The sequence below is a fragment of the Urtica dioica genome, chromosome 10 (assembly GCF_054948205.1).
Source record: "Urtica dioica subsp. dioica isolate 48M chromosome 10, U.dioica_male_clone48M_v1_H2, whole genome shotgun sequence".
NCBI classification, from domain to species: Eukaryota; Viridiplantae; Streptophyta; class Magnoliopsida; order Rosales; family Urticaceae; genus Urtica; species Urtica dioica.
Genome location: NC_142765.1, coordinates 2,180,722 through 2,199,050, shown reverse-complemented (window position 1 = coordinate 2,199,050; position 18,329 = coordinate 2,180,722). Strand labels below are relative to the sequence as shown.

General features: G+C 37.4%; 1 protein-coding gene and 3 long non-coding RNA genes across 4 annotated transcripts; all 4 read right to left on the bottom strand.

Annotated features, from left to right (window-relative positions):
* Positions 1–489: 489 nt before the first annotated feature.
* On the bottom strand, positions 490–1,837 carry LOC149382987 (uncharacterized). The gene is made up of 3 exons (XR_016301745.1): positions 1,576–1,837; positions 1,054–1,295; positions 490–654 (listed from the first exon to the last, which is right to left on the bottom strand). It is a non-coding gene; the product is annotated as an uncharacterized LOC149382987 (long non-coding RNA).
* Positions 1,838–4,968: 3,131 nt separating this feature from the next.
* LOC149382986 (uncharacterized) lies at positions 4,969–6,853 on the bottom strand. The gene is made up of 6 exons (XR_016301796.1): positions 6,705–6,853; positions 6,488–6,625; positions 6,053–6,134; positions 5,696–5,960; positions 5,516–5,615; positions 4,969–5,325 (listed from the first exon to the last, which is right to left on the bottom strand). It is a non-coding gene; the product is annotated as an uncharacterized LOC149382986 (long non-coding RNA).
* A 123-nt stretch (positions 6,854–6,976) lies between these two features.
* LOC149382985 (uncharacterized) lies at positions 6,977–9,506 on the bottom strand. The gene is made up of 7 exons (XR_016301798.1): positions 9,284–9,506; positions 8,864–9,172; positions 8,418–8,542; positions 8,106–8,322; positions 7,859–7,976; positions 7,172–7,300; positions 6,977–7,037 (listed from the first exon to the last, which is right to left on the bottom strand). It is a non-coding gene; the product is annotated as an uncharacterized LOC149382985 (long non-coding RNA).
* A 459-nt stretch (positions 9,507–9,965) lies between these two features.
* LOC149382984 (putative disease resistance RPP13-like protein 1) lies at positions 9,966–14,052 on the bottom strand. Its single transcript, XM_089627645.1, has 4 exons — positions 10,873–14,052; positions 10,287–10,391; positions 10,068–10,130; positions 9,966–10,019 (listed from the first exon to the last, which is right to left on the bottom strand). The coding sequence occupies exons 1-4, from the start codon at positions 14,050–14,052 to the stop codon at positions 9,966–9,968; spliced, it is 3,402 nt and encodes a 1,133-aa protein (XP_089483771.1).
* Positions 14,053–18,329: the final 4,277 nt, after the last annotated feature.

Here is an 18,329-nt window from a genome sequence, read left to right as displayed (position 1 = left end):
TTGAGATCAAATGGCAGCTCATTGAAAGATTCACGAGACCAAGTAAGTATTGATCAGAGCCGAGGCCCAATGCAGCCTCGTAAACAAGTCCACAGCTTCGTCTAAGTGCTCCGACTCGGACAGGGCTCGGATGAGAGTGACGAAAGAAACCCGAAAATCCAATTTCTCATTTCCAAAATTATGACATAAGGACAGTAACAAAATCTGTAAGTTGTACAAATCAAAGCTCATTTTTCAATAATCCAAGAGTAAGATCATTAGTTCCAATACCTGAGGTAAGAGTGAATGGAATCAAAGACGAGAATATACAAGTTGAATATAACATTATGTACGCTAATTTACTAGAACAGCAAGAATACACAAACACAAGATTCTCTCTTTTTCCAGGAACTGAGTCGATATAAAACAGGGTCCTCAGAGCAATTAAATTCTTTCCATAGGCTCTTTATTAAGCTATCATAGCTAAACTAAACATAGAACCCTTACCAGGTCAGCAATGTTCTTCTAGAAAAGGTGGTGTCTCAATTGCTTCCAAAGAAGACAACTAACAGAAATTCTGAGGAAAGCTTAAGTTTCTTCCACATGGTCGGATCCAAGGATTGGGCTACTAGTTACCCTGAATATGCCATATACATTACACATAATCCATGCGAGCTATTAAATACAAAGAGGATTAGTAAATGCTCATCAGACTATAAAATTAAAAAAAAAAAAAAAAATACACAGAAACATGTAATCCACAAGACTGATTGAATATCCTTCTTTGGAGATCTTTTGCGTAAAATATGGAATGAGAAGGCCAAAAGCGAAATTACGACACAGAAACAAAAATCCAAAAATAAGATAATTAGTTCAACTACCTTACTTCAGATATATTCATAAAAGATTTGGTGAATTTGAGATTTTTGTGATATAAAAGATCCATCTAAACAAAACAGAAACAAAATTGTTTAGTATATTCTTGATGTGAATAAGATTTTTGAGGCAAGTAACAGTAAGGTAATTTTGTAATCTAAGAAAGGTGCACTAATACTAAGCATTACATATACGTACCCCTGAACTCTGGAAATTGTCTGAGTGGAGACCGAACTTCTCGGGAATTTGCCGTTCGAACCAGAATCACTATCATCGGGCAGTGTACTTTACTTGTAATCGAATTGCAAAAAAGATGATGTAAGATGTTCAGAGAGCATAAAAGCATTCATGACATATCTACAAAAGTCTACGTACCCGACGGAGCTTGGTCATCTAATCCCCGGTGCTGACAAGGCATAGGACCACGTCCACTTGACATTCTGCAAAGAACGAGACTTTAATTGCGATCCATGTAAAAAAATGGTCTCACGCTCGATGTTTTCTAATTTCAATCCTACAGTTCATAAGCTAGATTCCGCAAAAGAAACACTTAAGCGACCCGGACTCACACTTGATTCCTTAACAAAAAAACTCACACTTGATTCCAAAAACGTGAATTATCAAGTCCGATTAAAAAAAAAAATTCAATATTTACAAAAGAAACACTAAACCCGATAGTAGTAGTATTCCCTTCCTTCATTTCAAACCAATTCCACAAACCTTCTCGTAAATGATGAGAATCATGGATGTAACGTGCTCGAACATTGCGGTCTCGGCATTAAAATTGGGCCAGAAATAGTTCTCCAAGTACTGGCTGACCTGAAGAAGTATAATCCTATGCATATCCACAGGCTTCCTCTGTCCGCCGAGACACCAACATTAGAGTTATTTTAAAATTAAGGGTATTGAAGTGTCATAATCTATAAAGAGATGTGGGATAAAGTTTATATAAGTCGCTCAACAAAATTTATCAGGAAAAATAAATCAATTACCAATCAGAGTGGTGGGGAGAAACATTCCATCACCAGGGAACGAATCCCCTTCCCAATCGGAGATGCATGATGAGAGCCTGTGTAGCAAATGATTAAATTGCTGAGGTATTTGTTTTTTATTGCTATATAGCCAATGTTTCATGATGACATACGTGGTATAATTAAACTCGGTATGGTCACGTTAATTCAATGGCTGTGAAGGGTTAATACCTTATAGAGCAGCTTTACTATATAGGAAACTAAATAGCTTTACTAAATAGCTTCACTTCATAACCTAAATCACTCTGCAAGTTTCTCAGCTTTATATAGAGCCTGAACTTCAAAACCAAAATCAATCAATTCAACAAAAAGAAACACTCAAGTAAAACCCCAACCATACTTGATTCCAAAAACGTCAATTGACGAGTCCAATTCTAAAAATCACTATATAGGAAAGAAACCCAATTAATAATAAAATCAGAGTAGTCGTAATAGTAAACCCATTTCTTAAGCTGTCAATGTCAAACCTAACATTTTACCATTCCCGTCCTTCAATTCCCAGACCAAGCACGTTAAATTTAAAAAATAACAATTTAAAATTGATTCCACAAACCTTATTGTTGATCATGAGAATCATCGACATCACGTGCTCGAACGCTCTCCCAAGTACTGGCAGACCTCAAGAACCATAACAATATGCAAAATCACGGGCTTCCTTTGTCTGAGTTTACTTAAATTCAAACGGTAGTATTAGCAGTAGTAGTAGCATGTTTATAACAAAACATGACGTGAGCGATGTGGGAAATCTTGTGCCAATCTTCCCCTCTGTCTTTCTCGCACCGCTGCTCCAACAAAGGATTGCATTTCTCGATTGTCAAGTGAGAGAGAGAAGCGGGCAAGCCTTCTTCAGGCAAATACTGGAGCTAAGGGCATTTAGAAATGTCCAACTCCTTAAGGTTGGTGAGTTGTTGAAAAGCCTCGCCGTTTAGGGCCAACAGATTCCTACTGTCATAGATCTCAATACGTTTGGCTATACAAGTTGGAGCAGAAGAACCCTGAGACTCTGACTGCGTTTGTGAAAGATGACGATAGATTCAAGTACGCGTTCTTTTCTATTGGGGCGTGTCGTAGAAGATTCAAGTCTTGTCGACAGGTGATATCATTAGACGGTTCATTTGTTAAGACAAAATACGGTGGACAATTGCTATGCGCAATTGCGATGGACGCTAATTCACAATTATATCCACTTGCATGCGGGGTAGTAGATAGCGAGTGTCATGCTTCGTGGATTTGATTTTTGAGAAAGTTGAGAGAAGTTATCGGTGAAGACGTTGAAGAGTTGGCGTTCATATCCGATCGACATGTTAGCATCATACATGGTCTCGAGGTGGTGTTCCCTGGTATCCCTCACAGAGCATGCTACCATCATCTAAAACTAAATGTCCAACATAAATTCAAGACCGATCATTGTGGCATTGAACTGAATGTCGCCGCTTATGCTTTCAATAAGACCACTTTCGAAGCTCATTTTCGGCAATTGAGAAGGAAAGATGTCGAGATGGCAAAGTATCTCAAGGAAATCGGTTTTGATCAGTGGGCAAGAGCATTTTTCCCTGGGAAACGGTAAAACACAAACTCTTCATTTTTTCATTACAAGTGTTTTAACTAGATATAAAACGTCTTTAATATGTAACTGTTTGTATAGGTACGATATAATGACAAGTAATAATGCAGAAAGCTTCAACAATAAGACGAGGAATGCTAGAACGTTTCCCATTACCACGTTGCTTGAGTTTATTAGATTCACACTTCAAAAGTGGTTTTTTGATAGAAAAGAAATGTCTAGAAAATGTGATACAAGATTGTCCCCGAAGTTTTAAGACAATCTCCCCATCTAAACAGCAAGGCACAATTCGTCAATACCTATGGACTCGGTATGTATGAATGTCATGTCAAAGACGAGAGAGGTGACTTTGATGTTGATTTGTTGAGAAAGACATGCACGTGCGGGCTACCACAACTACTTGGAATCCCGGGCGAGCATGCCATTGCATCTGCACAACACAGGAGTGTCGACATCAACTCTTTATGCAGTCCTTTCTATTCGAAGGAGACATGGATTGAGATGTACAAGGAATCTATATATCCTGTTGGGAATGAAGATCAGCGGAACGTTTCGGATGACATAAAGAACATGAAGGTGTCAGAACCAATTGAAAAGAAACAAGCCGGTCGACCGAAGAAAAGTAAACAAGGAATGCGGAGGGTCAATCGATACCCTTCCCAAGGCGAAAAAGTTGTCATTCACCGCAAATGTGGTAAATGTGGTGGTATGGGCCATAACAGGAAGACATGTAGTGGAGTTTTTCAAAGGGCCTTTGTGGAATGAGAAGACCAAGAGTTTGAAAGCTGGCGAGGAAAAAGGCGGTGAGTCCTTTGAGATGGTAAAGCCAAAAGCCATACCTTTATGAAGTTGCTAATCTCTCTCTCCATATTCTTTCTTCGCTATTCTTTTGGAGGATAAAATGAACTTGACAAAGGTTGCTTTGTTTTTGTAATATATTTCTCTTTCTAATCAGGTACAGCTAATCATGTCAAATGAAATATTTTACTCAATGTCAGCAAAGACTTCATATTTTTTTATTCAGAAGTTCGTTTCTTTTAGAGATGTTCAATCAATATCCAGATGCCGCAAATTGATTAGTCTTGCCATGTTCTTTGGTAATGTAGTTAGATTAAGGCACATTGACAACAATAATGTCTGAGATTATAGAATCAGGTAATTCTATAATCTCAGAGTAGGATAAGTCCAAATACCTCAGGGTGTATAAAATAATTGATTGAATCAGAGATTGACTTGATTTTTGAATCACGAAAAACCAAGCACTAATCCAGCCTAGTTTTTTTTTTTTTTAATCAGATATTTACCGCGATTCATAATGTAGTTGTAACTCTTTGCCTATAAACTGTTATCATCAAATGTTAGGTTGATCGTTTACAGAGACTAAACGGCAATAAAAAGTTAAGAACTTGTGCGCCATTGTTTTTTACTTAATCACAAAATGAATGTCAAAGAAAGGGACCACCCTTGAGGCCTTGATAGTCTTGAGATTAAATGACAACCCAGCGACGAAATAAGTAATATTGAAACATATTCTTAAATAAAGAAGAACCTCCTGGTTCTATCAATCCGTACAATATATTTTTGGGTCCTGAGAGAAACATAAATCTGTGATCATTCGGGTCAGCATCGTCATCATCAATATGCACTTATTTATTATAAAAAAAATGACATTATGTGATTCCATTGTTCTTCCTCAAGGCTTTCATTTTCTGCGTTTGACGCTTCGGCTTCTTCCAATTCCATTTGCCCCGAGGATTGAGCTAATTCCATATGCAACTCCTTTAATCCAAATGATCGCACGAGTTGGAATCTCGACGGCTTTTTCTTCCATCAGTTCCGTTCCAAGCCATTTTTGGCTCCAGCTAAATGATGTCACTGATAATGACCAAAGATATATATGAGTGAATGGAGTTAAAGAGAGGATAATATACAAGTTTAATGTGACATTATTATGTATGCTAATTAATTATACAAGCTAGAATATACAAACACAAGATTCTCTTTTCTTTCAAAATCAATATTGAATCAAGATCAAGCAGGGTCCATAGAGATAAAACGCACTCACCATGGAAGCTATGTTTTGCTATGCAGATTGCAGTATCTCTGAATAAGCACCTCGACTTTGGATTCTTCTTCTGATCCAAATTGTCTGAATACGCCATCCACTTTACATGTAATCCAAGAGAGCGATTAACTACAAAGAAGATGCTCAAATGTTCATAGACCATGTTAAGAAAGGTCATACCTGAGATGAGGCATTAGGTATTTAGTGGAATCGGCATAGAAAATTAAATCTCGACAGCTTTCTTCCATGAACAAGTTTTTGAGCTGCTTTTGGGTCCAACTACTTTCATCACAAAGGTAATAGAGTGAATGGAACTCAAGTTGAGAAAAATATATATTTGCAGCATCACAACATTATTCTCCATCGGCACATATCTGTATTCTCTTGTGTCCACTCCAAAGCTCTCAACCACTTCTGGAATTTGTTGATAAATCTCACAAATCCTCTGCAAAATGATTACCCATTTGACACAACGAAATGAAGGTCTCTTGGATATGCCAAATATAAGACCGACGAGTTAGATTTCATGTAGTTTACCTTTGGAGAGCGGTTTTGTGAACCAATGAGAGAAATGTGAAGCAGATGGATAAAGAGTGATTGAATAGCCTTCTTTGGATATCTGATCAGAAACCAGAAAATCCAATTTCTCATTTCCAAAATTATGACATAAGGACAGTAACAAGATCTGTAAGTTGTACAACCCAAAGGTCATTTTTCAATAATTCAAGAGTAAGATCATTAGTTCCAATACCTCAGGTAAGAGTGAATGGAATTAAAGACGAGAAAATACAAGTTGAATATAACATTATGTACGCTAATTTACTAGATCAGCAAGAATACACAAACACGAGATTCTCTCTTTTTTCAAGAACAAGATTGAATCGATATAAAACAGGGTCTTCGGAGAAATTAAATTCTTTCCGTAGGCTCTTTACTAAGCTATCATAGCTAAACTAAACATAGAACCCTTACCAGGTCAGCAATGTTCTTCTAGAAAAGGTGGTGTCTGAATTGCTTCCAAAGAAGACAACTAACAGATATTTTGAGGAAAGCTTCAGTTTCTTCCACATGGTCGGATCCAAGGATTGGACTACTGGTTGATAATATGACCTTCAAAAACAATTGATAATAAGTCAATGAAACAATGTGATCCGACAACCAGAACATTAGCTTTGAAAAAAAAGGTTACCTCCTTTAGTGATGTTAGAATATGTGTGTGAAAGCCTTCTCGCCAGTCTCCCATTTCTTCTCACCCACCTTTGTACAATGATTTCGTGTACACAATAATATCTTGACGGGAAATCAGCGGGGAAGTTAATTCCATTATTCCCAGCCACTTTTGGCTCCAACTAAATCATGTTACTGATCATGACCAAATATATATAAGAGTGTATGGAATTAAAGAGGCGATAAAATGCAAGCTGAATATGAGATTAATTATATGTAAGCTAATCACCTATATCAGCGAGAATATACAAACACTCAAAAGGGCAGCAGCGATGTACTTATGCCAAAGAAAGTACTAAGAGCGATGTATAGCATCAACTCGAGTTAATTATTATAAGAAAAAAAAAGTCCGTCCAAAAAATCTATATGAAACAGAAAATAAATAACATACCATATCATATTTTATAAGAAAAAAAATTATCATTATACCTTTATTGAAATCTTGAAAAAAAAACTCAACTTCGGGGATGTGGTGTTGCGAAATCGAGTTTGAATCTTGATAGCATTCTTCCATCAGTTCCGTTCTGATGCACTTTTGGCTCCAAATAAATTATGTTACTGATCATGACCAAAGATACATAAGAGTGTGTGGAATTTAACGGATGAGAAAATACAAGTGGAACCGTGAGATTATCATGTACTAAAATTAACTATATCAGCAAGAATACAAAATCACTTACCAGGATGGCAATGTACTTATGCCAAAGAAGTACTACGAGCGATGTAAAGCATCAACTTGAGATAATTTATTACGAAAAAAGTCTGTCCAAAAAATTCTATAAAAAAAGGAAAATATATAACATACTGTTAGAAAATATGGTTGATTTATTTCTTTGTTTAGAATATTACGTGTAAATTAATTCCAGAATATAAGGAATTAATTAGGTGTACAGTTTTATTTTATTCTGATCTGATCTCCTTCTAATCAGATCAAATCTCCTTGATTTTCTCTATGTATTATACTCTTTAGGCTGTATAAATACACCACCAGGAAGTAATAAAAATTTAATTCATTTCCGCCAACATTCTTTTACGTACCATGCCATACTTTATAAGAAAAATGAAAAAAAAAAATGAAAAATAAAAATAAAAATAACATAAAAATTATCATTTTACCTTTTAAGGAAATCTTGATAAAATTTCGACTTCGGGGATGTGATGTCGGGTCAGCATCACTATCATCAAAGATCGTCGACGTCTGTCTCACCATTCTCTGTGTTCAGTGCTCCGGCTTCTGCCACATGGCGTACACAATCATCAACGCCGGGCTTTCTTCTTTCTACTTGTTCAGATTAGCAATGTGATAGGCACCACTCCGTAAACAAACAAAATTACGCCAATGATAATCACAATGATCATGTACCTGATAGATGATATGTTCAGAGACCATACGAAATCTTTCGTACCTGATAGATAGAGCTCTAGGTCATCTCATCGACAGTGCTGACAAGGTATAGGACCACCTCCACGTGGCATTCTGAGAAGCTGAGACTTTATTTGCTATCCACCAAGGCAATTGATGATGGTCGACACCGATCAGAATCGTCTTTTTGCAAAAGAAAAGTATGCGGTAATGTTTTCTAAAAAAGATTAAAAAATAGACATTAAAAACCCTTGGGTAACCAACTTAGCCGTTAACCATACAAGTTGTTCTAAATAAGCCAATGCACTTTACCTATGAACCAAAAGAGCAAAGACTATGGTATGTCTATGTTCATAGACCATAAAAAAACGACGGGCATCTCAACGACAGTGCTGATCGGGTGGCGTCCAAGTGGCGCTCTGTGAATGGCTGAACCTCTGTATGTTAAAGAGAGAATAATCTACAATTATTACTCTGTATGTTCCTACAAATAGCTAGCCAAAATGAAGCACTTCTTTGTAAAACATCTACTTAAGATAAATTATAATTTGTATACAAAAAAAAATTAGTAAGTTAAGAAGAGACCACAGAAATGAATAAAAATGACACGGTGAAACATGGACCACAACACCTTGTGAGCAAAAAAAGGACCACAGCACAGCATCATTGTCAAATCAATGAAGTATATGTTGTAAGAATACCATGAAAAGAAAAATAAAATGTAATTCGCCTTCAAAGAAATGAGGATTAAGCTTGACCGGTTCGAAGCAATATGTTTTCCAGTCCCGAGAGAATGATCCCATTAATGCCTCAGCAAAGCCTTCATCAAGATTTTCCTCCATTGGACACAAAATCTCGAGCCTTTGCATGAACTCGATCTGAATAAGCCGTCGTACTTTACCTTGTAGTCGATTAGTAATGATCATAAAACCTTGATGAGCTACGAGGCATTTTAAATACAATCCATCAGAATCAAGGCGCACACAATCATTTTGTTGCAGTAACAACATGAAAGATTCAATGTTGACAGCTTTCTTTCATCAACCAGTTTTGGGTCCAACAACCAGCTGATCATCACCAAAGATAAAGAGTGATTAACAGAATTAAAGACTGGAAAATATATTTTACATTAAGATCATATCATTAAATTGTTGAGAAATTTAATTGCTTTTCCCCACCTATGAATAGCATTCCAAGACCGTTCTTGCTCCAGATGATACAATGATATTGCTGCTCTGAATGGCTGGGAATATACAGAATAAACTCCTTGGCTACGAATTACGGCCTAAAATCTGTCTGAAGAGCGATCGAATCGGGGAAGATTGAAGATGAGCCAGATAAGTATGATAAAAAAAAAAGCTTTGTTTTGCAACAACGGTGGGAAAGCATACCCATTCTAGCGAAACTGTTTGTTCACAAAGAAAAAAACATCAGCACTTTCATTACGATATATATATATATATATATATATATATATATATATATATATATATATATTTACTTCCCTACAATGATTTCTAACTAAGAGAAAAAATCACATAAAACCATAAGTTTCTTTTCTTCTGTCCACGCCTAATAGTTCACTATACTCACAATTCGAAAATTTCCTTGTAAAATAAATATCTATGTTCAAGATGGTCTTACTGTTTTCCTAATTTCAGCACTATACTTCATAACCTAAAATACCCTGTAAGTTTCTCAGCTTTATATAGAACCTAAACTTCAAAACCAAACTCAATCAATTCAACAAAAACACCTGAGTAAACCCCAACCCATACTTGATTCCAAAAACGTCAATTGACGAGTCCAATTAAAATAATCACTATATACAGAAAGATACCCAATTTATAAACCCAGTTCTTATGCTCGCAAATCTATTCCACACGCGGTAACTTTCTCAGCTTTATATAAAACCTGAACTCCAAAACCAAAATCAATCAATTCAACAAAAGAAACACTGACGTAAAACCCCAACCCATACTTGATTCCAAAAATGTCAATTGACGAGCCCAATTCTAAAAAGCACTGTATACAGAAGATACCCAATTAATAATAAAATCAGAGTAGTAGTAAATCCAGTTCTTAAGTTCTCAAACCTAGCATTTTACCATTCCCGTCCTTCAATTCCCAGACCAAGCACGTCAAATTTAATAATAACAATTCAAAATCGATTCCGCAAACCTTATCGTTAATCATGAGAATCATTGACACCACGTTCTGGAACGTTCTCCAAGTACTAGTTGACCTCAAGAACCATAACACTATGCAAAGGCACTTCCTTTGTCCCTTTACAAACAAAGAAACCAGCATTAGAGTTTGATAAAATTTAAATGGTAAGGGATCGTCAGTAGTAATAGTAGCATGCATATCATTTTATCAAAAAAAATTATAAAATAATAAATGAATAATTTACCTCTAATCAGATTCAGATGTCGATTTACCATAACACTACGCAAAGGGACAACGAATCATAACCAGCACTAGAATTTATTAGAAATTGAAATGGTAAAGGAGCGCGCGTCAGTGGTAGTAAGAGTAGCATGCACATAATTTATCAGAAAAATTAAAAAAAAATAATAATAAAAGAATAGTTTACCTTTTTTTATGTATAAATAGAGACGCTCCGGATGTGGGCAATCTTATGCCAATCTTGGCCTTTACCTTTCTCACACCGTTGCTTCAATAATGGATGGCATCCCGTGATTCTTAAAACAGAGAGAGAAGCGGGCAAGCCTTGTTCGGGCAAACATTGAAGCTGAGGGCATACATGAATGGTCAACTCCTTAAGGTTGGTGAGTTGTTGAAAGGCCTCGTTGTTTAGGGCCAACAGATTCCTACTACTCCAGATCTTAATCGTAGCCAGAGTGGTGGGGAGCAATATTCCATCACCAGGAAACGAATCCCCTTTCCAACCAATGATGCTCAACTCCTTAAGGTTGGTGAGTTGTTGAAAGGCCTCGGCGTTTAGGGCCAACAGATTGCTACAATCCTGGATAGTAATCGTAGCCAGAGTAGTGGGGAGCAATATTCCATCACCAGGAAACGAATCCCCTTTCCAACCGCTGATTCTCAACTCCTTAAGGTTGGTGAGTTGTTGAAAGGCCTCGCCGTTTAGGGCCAACAGATTCCTATTATACCAAATCTCAATCTTAGCCAGAGTGGTGGGGAGCAATATTCCATCACCAGGAAACGAATCCCCTTCCCAACCATCTATAAGTAATCCTTTCAATGATGGTAGTTTGTGTAGATCACTCTCCAAAAGCTTTTCGCAACCCTCTATGATAAGCTCTTCTAGTTTAGAGAGAGAGTCGGGGTGTACATGACAAGCATCCGACGTGTTTGGTAAGCTCATCTTCAACTCCGGACATTCATGTAAGTATAGATCCCTCAGCCTGGGGAAAACTAGTGTGCCATCTCCACCAAATGACCACTCCTTCCACTGTGGCATAAAACATATAGATAAGTATTCTAAGGATCTGAAAGAGGTGCCACTAGTACTGCTGCCACCGTACAACTCATCACCCACACTCACCACCCTATCAAACCCCCATATTTCAAGCCTTTTGAGGCATGGCAATTGTCCCAGCGGAGGCAAAATGAAACACCTTTTACAATTCTTAAGGCAGATCGATACTATGTTAAAAAAAGAATGATGTCCCACCCACTCTGGAAATATCGTGCCTCTGTAATACTCGATTCTGAGATTACTCACATTTGTATGAGGCCGAAGTGATTCCAATATTTCTCTCTCTCTCTCCGAACTATTTGCATCGCCGGCAGATTCTTCACTCCATTCCAAAGTCAGATCCGTAATGCCCTTCTTATTCTTCAAATCAGCCTCCAAAGCCTCATTCGCATCACCCACATTTTCAATACTCGTAATCTCAAGTCTTCCCATGAAAGGCTGAACATGTTTCACTTCTTTAATATTATTCCCCCTATCTCCAAAATCAACAACTATTTTACTCAATGTAAGCAAAGACTTCATATTTTTTATTTGGAAGTTCATTTCTTTTACAGCTGTTCCAAAAATATCCAGATGCCGCAAATTTACAAGCCTTTCCATGTTCTTTGGTAATTTCATAAGATTACTACAGTTTGACAACAACAATGTCTGCAAGTTGTACAAACTACATATTGTAGCAGGCAACTCCCTAATCATAGAGTTAGATAAATCCAAGTACCTCAAATGTATCAAACTTTTAATCGAATTAGAGATTGAACCACGTATACCAAGGACTCTTAAGTATCTTCCCGACTTTGCAAAGGTTTTATAAGGCAAGCCAAAATAGAACAGTTTATCTGATCCAATAAAGGTGCGCAAATACTTAGCCTTGCATATAAGCCCAAAATCTTCAGGCTCTGTGCTACATGAGAGGTGCCGAGTATGACTTTGAAGGCTGTCAAAGTCATTTATTTTATCAACCCTGAAGCAAAATCCACGGGATACGAACATGGCTAAATCGTGAACAAGGTCGTGCATGAGGAAAATTGAGTCATCTTTATTCGACTTCTGAAACAATGACCTTGAAACAAGATCTTCCAAGTACTCCTCTCCAACTTCCTCCATTGTCCTAGCTTTCTTATCACTCTGCAAAAATCCTTCAGCCATCCACAACACGATTATCCTGTCTCTCTTAAACTCATGGTCTTTTGGAAAGATTGAGCAATAAGAGAAACATCGTTTTAGATGTGTAGGCATACGGCGATAACTCAACCACAAAGCGGGGAGGATGCTTTTTTCTTTACTATACAACTCATTCCATACATCACTTTCGAGAATGTTTTCCCAATTCTTTGGATTTCGTTCGGAACGTAATAAACCGCCAAGAGATTTGATAGCTAAAGGCAAGCCTTTGCACTTCTTCACTATCTCTTTGCCAATCGTTTGCAAATCTTGATATGCATGAGCGTCTTCGTTGTTTCTGAAAGCATGGCGTGAAAATAACAGCCAACAATCTTCGGGTGATAAATCAGTTAACTGGTAAGTAGCTGTCTTTCCAATTGCCATACTAGAGGCTACTATTGTGCTTCGTGTTGTCACAATGATCTTACATCCTTTTGCTCCAGATTCAAAAGAGCTCTTCAAAGAGTCCCAGAGAATATAATTCTCATTCCAAACATCATCAAGAACCATAAGAAATCTCTTCCCTCTTAAGGAATCCCTTAGTTTCTGTTGAATCTCAAACAACTCTTCTGAACGACACTCTTTCGATGTGACCTTTTCCAAGATTAGTTTTGTAATCTTATAGATGTCGAAATCATTTGATACCGTCACCCATGCTCTTAGATCAAAATAATCATTGACCTCATCATCGTCATAAACGAGCTGAACAAGGGTGGTTTTTCCAATACCACCCATCCCCACAATCGAAATGACTGATAGTTTTTCCTCACTACCATCGCCGGAGAGCAACAAGTCAACAATGACCTTTTTATCATCTTTCCTTCCGTAAACGCTGGATTCTTCAACCAACGGAGTGGGTGGCCTTTGATAAGAAGGGATTTCTCCAAGATCATCTCTCAGACCAAGATTATCCTTTTGGTCTAAAAGACTCTTGAATCTACGAAGGATCTCCGTAGCTTCATTCTTGACCATGCTATCAAATCCAATAGTGAACAAACCACTTGGGATACTCAAACAACAAGGCTGGTGAGGTTTCAGCTCAAGCCTCTGAGCTTCGCTGTTCATGGTATCAACCAAGTCATCGGTGCGATACACCATGTCTTGGAGGTCATCCAGCCACTCCCTGACAGTGATAAGCTTTTCCTCTGCATCGTCGACCAGCTTTGTCACTGACCTCACGACGTTCCTCAGATCACCTAAGACATCAACAACGGGCTGATTTCCACGGAACAAGATGGCTGGGATCTCTTTCGGAGCCAACCTTTCAAACAAGACTTGAAGAAAAGAAGAAAGCAACGCTCCTCCAAATAACTCAGCCATTTATAACTGCCAGCAGATCAAGGGTTCTCTATTTTACAATATATATAGATTCAAAAGTAAGACAATATTTATAGAGTAACTACGGTCAGTTCAGTTTTGTGCTTTATTTATATACATTTTTTTTTCCTTCTAATAAATTGTTTTATTTATTTATTGATAGATAGAAGAAGTGTGTTTGTGAACGTGAGGGTTCACATTCCAGAGAGACTGGTTGAGCTGAGCGGGAAAACCAGAACAGTATTGGCGACGAATAACGAGAGACATCTGAGAGCGTATTTTGAAAAAATACTAGAGGAATTGAATGAGCGTTGATTTCTTCTTTTGCGTTTTTTTTGTCTCCATTCACGGAAACAATAATGCATGAATGAGCAATTTAAAATTTATAGAACTATATACGATATTTACAAATAATAATAAATAAATAAAAGACTCACAGGGAGACGAAGTTCTTCTGCAGAAGATGATTTCTTGAATTCTCAGCGCGCACACAAAATACTAGAGCTGTGAATTGTAATTTGCGAGCAAAGTATGGCAGTGAAGGACGTCAACAAACGCTATAGAAAATTGAATGACAGTTTATTTTTATTTTTGTTATTTTGTCTTTTCCTATCACGCGGAAACAAAAATGAATGGGCTGTCAGCTTTCCATGTTGGAAATTAAATGCACATTAAATTATCTTTTCAGTGGTAGAGAATGAAAGATGAGGTTCCAATTATCTTCGTTCACATAAAATTAAATGTGTCATTTTGAGCAAAAAAAAAAAATAACATATTAAATGCGTCAAGGCATACACACGAGAGGTTTGATTATCAAATATTGTAGGAGCGCGCTGGTTCCTGTTTGCTTTTTTTTTTTTTTTTTTTTTTTTAACTTTTCCTTCCACTGGGAAACCTGAATATGGATTCACTTTTTTAGAGGACCTCTTCATAGTCTAGAGTTCAAATGACATTAAACCGAACATTGGAAACTATGTTTAACATCAACGTTAATTAGATCATGGGAGCATATTTGAAGCACCTCCTGATATTATCCATCAGTACGTACAACATATTTGACCCTGGGCATTGAGCTCAAATGTAAGGCACGGCAAGACGAACGAATCTCGTGAAGAGAGACTGGTCCATGTGACTGTACTTCTGGAATGCCATGTTCTTCACGACCGGAGGCAATTGGTGATGGTCTCCAATCAGAACGCAGCGTTTTAGCCTCGCACGCCCGTCTTGCTGCCTCTGAAGAAGCATCGGGATGAAAGTCTCGATCTCCAGAATCTGAGCGCTCTCTTCCATCAACAGGTTGTCGTACTTGAAACCCAGCTGCAAAAAGTCTTTTCTCTTCAGAACCGCATGAGTGCAGGTCATCGCTACGATCTTCGCTTGCTTAGTCATCAAGTAATTCGCTCGATCGGCCGTTGACTTGAGCAACTCGAACGCCCGGCACTCTTCGAGTTCTTGGAACATAACCTTCAGATGACGAAAACACCCTTCCGCCGCCCTCATGTCTTTCTCGAACGACTCGCCAGTGAAGACTTGGTGCGGAGCGTTCGAGAAGAACTCTTTGAAGGGGAATCGGTCTTTGACAAATGATGGCTCGTTTCCTTTCTCGACGCAAGCGGCGAGAAATAGCTCCCACCGAGAGTATACATGAAGCAACCAAAAATACCCGGCTGTTTCACAGGTATACCCAACATCCTCGGGAAGTTGGAGAGACCTCACCAATCTCTCCACTTCGCTGAGTCGCACAATTATGATACCAGCGGGATTCTCTTTCACATACGAGAGGTCTCCCAAGACGAAGAAGATAACGAACCTGGAAATCAATCTGAAATAGCACAGAATACCATTGTTAACAGAGAGAACATAGTTGAGAGAGCAGCAAATTTTTACATAGAGTAGAGTAATTTTAAAAGTTCGCTGAGTCGGACAATTATGAAAAGCATGAAGCGCTCAATTTTCACAGAGATTCACTAAAGAAAAACAACCAATAACAATTACGAAAACATTGAGAAGATGGTTGTACTTAGTACATGTATGGGAGTAAATCTAATAGTTTTTTTACTCGGTTGATTATGAGGATTAGGAAATGGATTCAATTTCAGATGACAACTCTTGATAGACTTGAGATCAAATGGCAGCTCATTGAAAGATTCACGAGACCAAGTAAGTATTGATCAGAGCCGAGGCCCAATGCAGCCTCGGACAGGGCTCGGATGAGAGTGACGAAAGAAACCCGAAAATCCAATTTCTCATTTCCAAAATTATGACATAAGGACAGTAACAAAATCTGTAAGTTGTACAAATCAAAGCTCATTTTTCAATAATCCAAGAGTAAGATCATTAGTTCCAATACCTGAGGTAAGAGTGAATGGAATCAAAGACGAGAATATACAAGTTGAATATAACATTATGTACGCTAATTTACTAGAACAGCAAGAATACACAAACACAAGATTCTCTCTTTTTCCAGGAACTGAGTCGATATAAAACAGGGTCCTCAGAGCAATTAAATTCTTTCCATAGGCTCTTTATTAAGCTATCATAGCTAAACTAAACATAGAACCCTTACCAGCTCAGCAATGTTCTTCTAGAAAAGGTGGTGTCTCAATTGCTTCCAAAGAAGACAACTAACAGAAATTCTGAGGAAAGCTTAAGTTTCTTCCACATGGTCGGATCCAAGGATTGGGCTACTAGTTACCCTGAATATGCCATATACATTACACATAATCCATGCGAGCTATTAAATACAAAGAGGATTAGTAAATGCTCATCAGACTATAAAATTTAAAAAAAAAAAAAAATACACAGAAACATGTAATCCACAAGACTGATTGAATATCCTTCTTTGGAGATCTTTTGCGTAAAATATGGAATGAGAAGGCCAAAAGAGAAATTACGACACAGAAACAAAAATCCAAAAATAAGATAATTAGTTCAACTACCTTACTTCAGATATATTCATAAAAGATTTGGTGAATTTGAGATTTTTGTGATATAAAAGATCCATCTAAACAAAACAGTAACAAAATTGTTTAGTATATTCTTGATGTGAATAAGATTTTTGAGGCAAGTAACAGTAAGGTAATTTTGTAATCTAAGAAAGGTGCACTAATACTAAGCATTACATATACGTACCCCTGAACTCTGGAAATTGTCTGAGTGGAGACCGAACTTCTCGGGAATTTGCCGTTCGAACCAGAATCACTATCATCGGGCAGTGTACTTTACTTGTAATCGAATTGCAAAAAAGATGATGTAAGATGTTCAGAGAGCATAAAAGCATTCATGACATATCTACAAAAGTCTACGTACCCGACGGAGCTTGGTCATCTAATCCCCGGTGCTGACAAGGCATAGGACCACGTCCACTTGACATTCTGCAAAGAACGAGACTTTAATTGCGATCCATGTAAAAAAATGGTCTCACGCTCGATGTTTTCTAATTTCAATCCTACAGTTCATAAGCTAGATTCCGCAAAAGAAACACTTAAGCGACCCGGACTCACACTTGATTCCTTAACAAAAAAACTCACACTTGATTCCAAAAACGTGAATTATCAAGTCCGATTAAAAAAAAAAATCAATATTTACAAAAGAAACACTAAACCCGATAGTAGTAGTATTCCCTTCCTTCATTAAGTACTGGCTGACCTGAAGAAGCATAATCCTATGCATATCCACAGGCTTCCTCTGTCCGCCGAAACACCAACATTAGAGTTATTTTAAAATTAAGGGTATTGAAGTGTCATAATCTATAAAGAGATGTGGGATAAAGTTTATATAAGTCGCTCAACAAAATTTATCAGGAAAAATAAATCAATTACCAATCAGAGTGGTGGGGAGAAACATTCCATCACCAGGGAACGAATCCCCTTCCCAATCGGAGATGCATGATGAGAGCCTGTGTAGCAAATGATTAAATTTGTGAGGTATTTGTTTTTTATTGCTATATAGCCAATGTTTCATGATGACATACGTGGTATAATTAAACTCGGTATGGTCACGTTAATTCAATGGCTGTGAAGGGTTAATACCTTATAGAGCAGCTTTACTATATAGGAAACTAAATAGCTTTACTAAATAGCTTCACTTCATAACCTAAATCACTCTGCAAGTTTCTCAGCTTTATATAGAGCCTGAACTTCAAAACCAAAATCAATCAATTCAACAAAAAGAAACACTCAAGTAAAACCCCAACCATACTTGATTCCAAAAACGTCAATTGACGAGTCCAATTCTAAAAATCACTATATAGGAAAGAAACCCAATTAATAATAAAATCA